This window comes from Engraulis encrasicolus, chromosome 1 (genome assembly GCF_034702125.1).
Source record: "Engraulis encrasicolus isolate BLACKSEA-1 chromosome 1, IST_EnEncr_1.0, whole genome shotgun sequence".
Classification (NCBI taxonomy): domain Eukaryota; kingdom Metazoa; phylum Chordata; class Actinopteri; order Clupeiformes; family Engraulidae; genus Engraulis; species Engraulis encrasicolus.
This window is the reverse complement of record NC_085857.1, coordinates 52693934-52704144: the sequence shown is the minus strand read 5'-3', so window position 1 is coordinate 52704144 and position 10211 is coordinate 52693934. Positions and strand designations below refer to the sequence as shown.

Here is a 10211-nt window from a genome sequence, read left to right as displayed (position 1 = left end):
TCCTATGCGGATCACTGAATTGTTCTCGGATATGTTGTTCCAACAGCTCCCTGGTGGTTTCAAGCTTGCCAGTCTTCTTTTCCTCCAGCAGCTGTCTGGCATGCTTAACCCTATCCAGACCGGGCTTTTTTGGCATTCCTGGGACCGGGGGGGGGGGCTCTTTTGACCCCCCCCTCATAACTTAGGAACCGAATGGCGTATGACCACCAAACATGGAGGGGATGATCTTCAGCCAAAGATCTATGAATGACATAATTTTGGTGTCATTATTGGATATTATGACATCATTATGATGTCATTTCCTGTTTTTATTGCCCAAAATGTCACCTTCATGTATTTTCCATCTAACTTGGGAAATGCACATCAATTTTGGTTATTATTTGCTTCAGACCACTTCAAATGTTCACAAGGGTGTCTGATGCTAATGAAATGTAAAAAAATATGAAAAGTGATGATGATGAGACTTAGATCAGTGATTTTTGGTCAGGCGTACCTGTCAGAAAACCGTTGCCATGGCAACAACAAAAATTATAAACCTAATCTTTTGGTATCACACTGTAGCCAACTTCATTTTAGGAAAAGTCACAAAGTTTCGTAGTCATAGCTTTAGTCATTCAGGAGTTAAACGACATCAAAGTTGGTGCGGGCACTTTTAGCCCCCCCCCCCCCCCCCCGGTCTGGATAGGGTTAATGTCTTGTAACAACATGTAACAGCAAACATCTCCTATGCTTCAGGAACAGCCACTTCCCTCTCAGAATAGCATAACAAGTGTACTGTTCGGAATCTCTATTTTTTTATAAACGTATACGCTTCTGAACGGCAGTTTTTCTCTCTTTAGTGTCTGCACTGTCACCCAGTATTACATACAGACTCACCACCAGGCTTGTACGAAATTCCGAATGGAAAGAATTTCAATTCAAAATAATGCCATAATATGAACACTAGGTGGTGCCATTACCTTGAATTTCTTTGAATTTAATCTACACCACCCATTGAAAGTACATAGAACACCACCACCTAGTGTTCATATTATGGCATTACTTTGAATTGAAATTCTTTCCATTCGGAATTTCGTACAAGCCTGCTCACCACTCCCTATTTTACCCATGCCTGCAGTTCTCCTAGTGGCCGCTGTCGAGAGAGCGCAGCAGCCCGTTCTTTCTGAATGGAGTCTGCACTCCCCCTTGAGTGCAGTACCACCCAGAAGAGTGGAGTCTCTCTTAATGTCCTTACAATATCTCTGGTGTGTTTGAGTCAACAATGCGCACGCTTTCATGGACGTAGGACGTAGACTCTGAACGGGTCAATAGCAGCCTGCATCCGTCAGCGTTTGTCGGGTTCCTGAATGCACTGGAGGTGGCAGCACTGCAAGGCTTTGCCGTTACCAGAGGCGAGTAAGGGTGGAAATGCCACAGAAAGTGTCTATTTCAGTCGAAATCATGTGACTCACAGTCCACAGGTTTATACACTTAATTTTGAAGTTTGCCATGTGCATAGGGAAAAAAAACAGTTTTTCCTATTTTGTAATGTGCTCTGTAATGTGCAGCTATCTCTATGTTAAAATATTTGTCATTTATTTTGATACAATGGGGCATGTAACACAAGCCCATCAATGTAATGCGGAGGTATAACACCTTCAAAACACTGCTTCCTCTAAATTTAAACCTGCTGACATTGTTCTGATGCAATGTACTTAATATAGGCTAGTGTGATATATGTCACAGGGGTGACAAGACTGTGTGGGGGAATCGATTCAAGTTGCGGTTGGTTCTCAGGGGACTGATTTGACGGACGGACCATGAGAGGTAAACAAACGAATGTAGGGTAATTGGGGAATGGATTGCAGCTGGGAGAAAGCAGGGTGATTGGTGCATATGGGCCATTCTACGAAATGGGTGCCATTTGCATGTCAAAAGTTTTCAAAATTCAAGTTACCTTTTTTCAATTTTTAAACACTAAATGTACTTGTACATACATTAACTTACTTAAAAATGTTAGTGGGCCATCTTATAGCCTTTTAAATGTTTTTTTTACAAGACTTAAAGAATTAATCTGAATATGTAATTCTCAGTCCTGTTACCAAAATACATATGATATTTTAAAAAGACTTTTTAATGGAAAATAAACCATTTCTTTTGTTTTCCTCTTGAAAACACATGTTATTTTAAGTATTGACTGTTGTTTTGTCCCTAAAATGCATATATGTCTCCAAAATTAACATTATATGTGAGCAAATGGATTTTTTTCTATAAACGGAAAACGTTTTTTTACAATTACAGATTATCCAAACTGTAATTTACAATATGGTTTATATAATGCATATTATTTAACAATAACATTAATCATGGACCAAACATAGTTAGAGGAAAAGTGTTTTTTTTCTTTATTTTTTGTTAGAAATCATTAAGTAACAGGAAAGAGTTATGAGTAACAGGAATGAGTTTTCGGTAACTGGAATGAGAATTGGACATTGTTTTGAACATTTCATATTACATAACAAAACATAACATAATACAAATTTGAGAATGAGTAGATAATTGCGTATAGAGAATAGGATAATTGGGTATGCACCATGAAACAAACATGGAGAGAGAGAGAGAGAGAGAGAGAGAGAGAGAGAGAGAGAGAGAGAGAGAGAGAGAGAGAGAGAGAGAGAGAGAGAGAGATGTCCCATTTAAATAAAAGGACTTATAAACTTTAAACTTTAAATTCAGAGTGCCTTGGAGTGGGCCACCACTCTTTTTAAATTCAGAGTGCCTTTGGTGCTTGTAGCTTTAGTGTGTCTGTCTCTCTCGATTGGTTTTAGGATAAGGCTAGTTCTAGTTTGGCCCAGGTTTCTTTGTCAATTTCCATGTGACGGCCTGTCACTGGCTTCGGAGGGGGTATATGGCAAACAATATCCTCAAAAAGATACCAGAGGATGTCTTCTCGAGCTGGCCAGAAATATCTGTTCTGGACAATCTTTTGCATGCACCGGACCTCAACATGTGTCTCACTGGTATCTGTGACAATTCCAGGGTACAGGTCTCCCTCATACCTCACAACACACCATTTTCCTACAACTTCTGGATCTTGCCACTGAGGTTGCGGGAGCAGTGAGGGTTCGGTGGATGTCATGTTCTGCTTCTTAAAGGTGAATGGCTTGGGATTGAAGCACTCACAGGTCAGGTTTTGCATTGTCGTGCAGATGCAGCTGACATTCCTGTACATCATCTCGCCGGGGGCCACGGTGACGACCTGGTGCAGCCTCATGGTCGACGGAACTGCAGGAAGATCTTGTGGCATTTTTGCTATTGCTTGGTCTACTGTCTGCTCATCAACAAAAAAGCACTGCACTTTTGATCCTGTCTTCTGCAACTCAGAAAAGAGCACAGCTGCATCAGGTATATCCACTCCTTTGCTGACTAAGCTGTCAGCGGTTCGCTTCAAGGCTCCACCAACCCCGTCTGGGGCTCCCTTCCCGTGACTTGCCTCAAAAAAATTCCACGTCCCAGCACAAAAGCCCCTTCTGAACAGCTCAGTTGTGAACAAAAAGAAGTTGCCTCGCTGTTTGTACTGGGTGCATGGACCGTCACTGTAAAAGTGCACAGTTGTGATGTCAGGGTGATGTTTTTGAATGTAGTCGAACACTGGAGCCATGTACTGCCATATGGCAGCTGGGCCCTTCTGCCTCGATGGAGAGATGGTGCAAAAGGAGATGGGTTGGGGAGTTGTGCTCAGGTACAGCACACCAGTGTGTAGACATGCTTGTTGATGTGATGCTCCCAAAATGGACAGCCTGTATCTCTGCACTGTACTTGCACAGGTAGTTCTCCGAAAAATCAATGTGAATCAAGCACTCATGTGCTTTCATTTGGCTCTTTAGAGCCCTATAGTGAGAGAACTGATGCCTTATATTAAATAAGTGCCGTTTGAATCGCTGCAAGTGGTCATTGAATTTTTCCAGGAGCTCATTCTGTGTGGTTTCGCTCTCTTGCTTCAGTGTGACTTTAGACTTTGACAGTGGGTCGTTTTTGTGCTCCTTCTCCACCACTGCCCATTGGAGAAAGGTGACCTTGCTCTCAGCACTGTACTCTTCTGAAACTGGACAGGAGAGGTCCTTGCAGACGGTACAGTCTCCATACATGCACTCAATTTTGTTAGTGTCGCATGCGATTTCCCTCACGAGGGCCTCTGCATTGCCACTGTTGACCACTTTGAGATGCTGAAGTTTTTGCAGCATGAAATCCAGATTTTCATGGGTTTTACACATGCATGTGTCCCTATCACTTAGGGTGGGATGAACAATCCAGAAGGGGCGGAGCCTACAGAATAATGAGTATGAAATGACATGCTCTTCTTCCGATAAAAACTTCAAGTGCAAATTCTTCATGCTGTCCTGTAGAAATCGTTTCTGCATTTTATTTTTGTTCTTCGTTATGGTCTGCCTTTTTCCAGTGGTCATACGACTGACATCATCTCTTTTGAAGAATGATCTGACTCTATTGACGAGGTCAGGTGAGATCCTTCTGTTCCTCTTCCTTTGATAAGCTAAGCCAGATGGGTTGGGAGCTTTCCACCTTTTTTTTGAAAAGCCCAATGCGTCTTGTGCCAGGTGTTGCACCCTGTACTGTTTCAGCAGACTATTCCCGGTTACTACTCTTGCAATGAGTTGCTTTTCTTTCTCCCCCTTAGCCTTTTTGTATTTGTTTTTGATGGAATCGACAAGGGCCTTGTGAAACAAAAGGGTTTTCTTGGTGCCTGTACTTGAGTGCTGATCCAATGTTTCACGTGCTGTTGTTTGGGGAGATGCCCCTTGGTGTTTCAGGCGTTGAAGTCGTTTTTTGTACGATTCTTTCTTTTTGGTTTCTTTTGCTAGTTTGGCTCTTAATTCTTTGTTTTCTTTGCGTAGATTGGTCATCGTTTTCTTCGTTCTCTTCTTTCCATGGACTCGTTGCCTGCAACACAAAACAACTTAAAGTTAACAATCATATAGCCATAACATGCAAATAAATACATTTATAAATGTGAGCTATGAAGTAATGTACTTTTTTTTTGGGGGGGGGGGTGTATCAGTCAGCCAGTTGGCGGCCAGGGAGCAGTTTGTGTGTGGGTGGTGGTTGGGGGGCGGGGGGTGGCGGCATATCCTGCTGAATTGTGCATTGAATTATAATGGAATCGCCTACCTTTCTCAGCCATAGCCTATATAAAAAGTGTTTGCTCACCTGCCTTGACTCACTTATTAAGGTTCATTACATTCATAACCCAGAGGGTTTTATAAGATGCAGCACAAAATATGGATTCTGGATATAAACTACTAATATTACACACACTGCACCTTTAAGTTCATATGTGAGTTCAGGCAGGTGAGCAAACATTTTTGTTAATGTAGTGTATATAAAGTCTGAGTTTTGCTACATTATAAGCACATCAGAACTGCAACTAGACCTGGAAATACTTGGCACAGGATCTGCTAGCTCAGGATCTGCTAGCTCTGCGCTCAGGGCTTTCCTGTCTTTGAGTCTATGATACGTCTCCCTCCACTTCTTGCGTCGACTCCGTCTCTCTCTGGCACTGACGTCTTTGATGGGTTTCTTCCTGCCTGACTCTAGGTCCTCCCTATACCTCTCATTTTCCTGCTTTAAGTATTTTGCCCTCCGTTCTGGGTCAGCATCGCGCCGTGCACGATAGCGCCGCTGCTTTTCAGCAGCAGTCAAAGGTGGATTGGCTCCCTGAAAACATGCATTCATATAATGTACATGATCTTGTGTGGATGACATGCATCATTCAGACTTGTAATTCAGACAAATAATAAAACAAACTATAGTCAGGGCTGCATTAACAAGGTGGCTAGATATGGCTGCAGTCCAGGGGCCCCCACCTACACATGGGCCCCTGAAAGTGAACATTATAAAAATTATAAAATTCATCTCTCATGTTGAGCACTGTTGGTAGACATTTTACCCTTAATTCTTGCCTCGAAATGGCATTGAAAAATTGCCTTCCAGGGGCCCCCACAGCAACATGTAGGCTAGGGGCCCCAGGCTATCTCAGTCCAGCCCTGTCTATAGTATTAGATTGATAGATAAACAAACAATTTTACAATAAACCAGAGAATCATACTCATTACTGTTACTATTACTCAGTCCTGTTACCGTTACTCAGTCTTCATTAAAGTAACAGGAATTAAAGTAACTGTAATGAGTTTTAGCATTAAGTTAGCAAAAACACAAAACATAGCAATGTGTAGGTCATGCTAGTAGCACAAGGTCACTCTACACATTGTAAGGATTTACCACACGTATTGTTTAGAAAAAATAACAAAAACATTAGAGGTATAATTAAGGTAACATGACTGAATGCTTAGATTGACCAGTCATGGCTTTAGTTACAGTTTTGTCAAGAATATTGACTAGAGCATCAGAGAACTTACTTTTGGTCTTCCCATGTCCTTCAGATTGCCAGAAATGATGTAACTTCCTCTTGAAAAAATGAAATGTGGGTGGTCCCAATATTTTCAGGGGGGCTTTGTGTTTAGGTAACAGTACTGAGTGAAAACCAGGGGACATGACTAAAATGCATTTTTAAATAAAATAATATATATATCCAATGTTTAAAATGTATGTAAAGTAAATGTGGGGTATGGACTCAGACAGAAATGGTAAAAAAATCATATTAATATGGATTTTATTCACTTTTTTTCAATGTTAAGTGTAGTGTGTTAACGTGGGGACATGCATAAAATGCATGTTTTCCGGTATACTTGACAGATTTTAAAAATGTTTTTAAATATTTATTGAGGTTTTTTAGTTCAATACGTATTCACAAGGCTTCAATTTATTATAATATGTACTTAACAGAGATTTTACAGCTATTTTCCATTGCGTTTAAAGGCATAATATCACGGGGACATACACTGACAGAAAAGGCACCGATTTCGTAGAATGGCCCATACGGGGTGGCCCAGAGTTTAAATGGACTGGACAGGAGACCAAGGAAGAGGACGGCGACTGAGAGAGGACGCAAGAGAGAGAGAGAGAGAGAGAGTTCCGAAGAGGGGGCGACTCCGGCACGGGAGGCAGCTGCCAGAGGCCTGGGGGGACGCCGAGCCGGTATCCGGACGGGCCTAGGGCTGAGGCGGACGAACACGGATCCTGCGGATCGAGAGTTGGCGACCTGCGGCCGATGGAAGAGACGCGACGTCATTCGGCCTAATGACAGTCCGTGACCATGGCGCAGAGTTTAATGCAACGCTGGAAACCGAGGGGTGGGAACGCTCGCCCCTCCGAAAGTTAAGTGTATTTCGCAACCTAGGTCTGTGGCACTTCAAAGTAGAAGCCCCCCCTCCCTCCAAGGAGGCAGCCTGCTCCCGGCGCCCTCGGCTCCCTCCCAAATCTCTCTCTCTAAAAGGACTGGGCTTGCAAGACTCACTTTATCTCCGCCATAGCGGGCATTGTCGCGCTTTGAGTGGCTACTCACGTTTGCTGTGTTTACTAATCGCGCAGTAGCTCTAGCGCTGCTTGCATTTGAAGACACTCCTGTATATTGCACTATTGTGTGAAGAAATGCCCCACGTGTGTTTATGATAGTTTCCCGGTTTGTGTGCGACAATGATTCTGCTAATGATGGTGATCCATCCTTTTCTGTTGGAGCCCTTGCTGGTGACGTGTCTCCTCTCCTTCACAGCCTCGTCACGAAGAAGGCGCGTTGCCGCACCATACTGAACGCCTGGGCCACCTCCACCGACCCCTCTCGTGGACGTGGACTGGACTGTGAACTACTGGTTTGGGTGGGGGGGTGGGGGGGGGGGGGGGGGGGGGGGTATTCTATAGACTTTGAAGGCGACCCTAAAGACTGGTTTTAACCTTTTGTAACTTAAATAAATAGCTAAACCGTTATTCTGGTGTCTTGGTGTGTTTCATGATGTGCAGTTTACTCCCCGGTGTACTGTTGGTAAAAAGTGGGGGTGCCGCCCAGAAACGCGCACCCCCCACCTGTGACATATAGCCTAACCATATGGACTGTTATCATTCGCCCAGAGCAATAGCACTAGGCCTGCAACGTTTGAGCCAATGTATCTCAGTTTTGCTTGATGACAATATCAGTATTAGGAGAGAAATGGGGAGAAAAAAACGGGCACACGATCTTGCACCGACAACAGTGAGAGCGTTTTATTTTTCTTTCTTGACTTCCGCTATGAGAGCTGCCACTGATAAACAACAGGAAACATGCCTCGTTGGCATACCAACCAAACCACAGGCCCGGAGTTTGTTTCTCGACATCCTCGTTGCTAACTAAGTTAGCAACTTACTTTGTTGCATTGGCAACCCACTAAGCTCCCATTTGAGGAACAGGGTCCTGGTCACAACAAATATCTGTGTATCTACTGTACACTGTGAGGCCAAAACAAAAAGAAAAAAGTATTTAAGGATGTGGAAAGGGTCTAGCACAGTGGCCAGATTCCATCATCATCAATACAAGATCTTGGTGAAAAAGTTATGCAACACTGGATGGAAATAAATCTTGCAGAAGTTTATCTATCACAGGTATATACATTTTGTGTTTGCATAGTGCAAATGGAAAAGTATTTTTCAGGGTTTTTTTTCTACTTTTTTAAGGGTATCGTATGGAAATATCAACATTTGTTACATCACATGTGCATTTTCTTTTCCTTGTATAGGTTTATCTTTAAAGATATGACTAGCCTACCTGAGATGGTTGTTTTGTCTGTCTGGTTCCTGAATGCACTGATGTGGTGGTGGCAGCACTGCCAGACTTAAATGTCACCAGAGGCTGCGAAGGTCACGTGACTTACAAATAGTGCAACAGAAGATGTGAGTGACCAGAAGTACCAGAATTAGTGGACATCTGCAAATGTTAGAGGATAAAAGTAGGACAATCAAAGGCCTATAATGTTTTACTTAGTGGAAAAACAACCAATTTAGAATCAAGATATCAAAATGATTATTTTTGAATTGTGTTATTTAGTGATGTCAGTGCAAACAGAGAGAGAAAAAAAGACTTGACAAACTCTTGCAGCAATGAAAGCAGTTTTGTGTATTGTGCACTTCCTCATTTAGGGTGCTGTTGCAACCACAATAACAGGAAACATGTTTTGTTGAGATAGCAACCTACAGGCTTAGTTTCAGCCAGTGACTTTTTAAGCAGTCTGTTGTTTCAGTTTAAGATGACCTAGTTTACTATCACTCACGGCCACATCACAGAGACACAGAGTTGTAAAGTACAAGTTGAAGTAGGCCTACCGTTATGGATGTTATTAGAAAACCAGTCGTAGGCTTATAATATTACATAGTTGCCATGTAACATAAGGCCCAGGGGCATCAGCTGACCTAATGGTATACAGGTGCACAGTAGGGCACAGAGATATAATGCGAGTGTGCAGTTATTTATTTTTAAAAGCTTATAAATTAATTATATTGTTGCAAGTAGTGAGCTATTTTGTGCTCATTCTGAAGAGTACTCTGTATGCTAAACTTGAGCTAAATTCCAAGGTAGCAAGGTTGCTGTATTTTTTTGTGAAACTCATACCGGGCAAACATACATACAGAAAATCAATACCCAGGCACGTGCCCCTGTAAAATAGGTCTGGCGACGCCCCTGATTGGGCCCACTTCTAGTTTTGTAATTACTGTTGCAAGATATGCAATGAGATGCAGTGCACATGCGTGGACGGGTCACGAGGGGATAGTGAATGGCAGACTGGAGAAGAAACGTGTTAGCCAGGGTGGCTGCCGGAGCAGTTGTTGCTATAGGCCAACTCTTTGGGCAAATAAACCGTTTAAATGAAGCCCTGTGAAGCTGCACCTTCTTAGGGAACTTAACAACGAAGTAAATACCTGGAGACTCTTCACAACACAAAATGGCAATTTTCTTTGATCTTCTGACCAGGTTCAGGATAAGGAAAGGTTACATGTAACACTGGTTACCACAAACTAGAACAGTTACTACACCTGGTGCATTTCTCGAAACCGTAATTGCTAACTACATTAGCTACTTTGTTGTTTGTAATGTAATTTCCCATTGGTAACTATCCAAGTTGCTAACTGGTTAACAACTATGCTTTTGAGAAACGCAGCAATGGAAAGGTAGGTCAGGAATCCGGAGATGTTGATATGGTATTAACTATTCCCGGTACCTTATTAACGAAGACAGCATGGCGGCCCTTTGTCAGGTGCACGTGGAGGAAGATAAACATAAGCACAGCAATATA

At 42.6% G+C, this 10211-nt stretch overlaps 1 protein-coding gene across 1 annotated transcript; it reads right to left on the bottom strand.

Moving 5' to 3' along the window:
- Positions 1-3599: 3599 nt before the first annotated feature.
- On the bottom strand, positions 3600-6927 carry LOC134458241 (uncharacterized). The gene is made up of 2 exons (XM_063210440.1): positions 5429-6927; positions 3600-4938 (listed from the first exon to the last, which is right to left on the bottom strand). Exons 1-2 carry the CDS (start codon positions 5758-5760, stop codon positions 3600-3602), a joined length of 1671 nt encoding a protein of 556 aa, XP_063066510.1. The 5' UTR covers positions 5761-6927.
- Positions 6928-10211: the final 3284 nt, after the last annotated feature.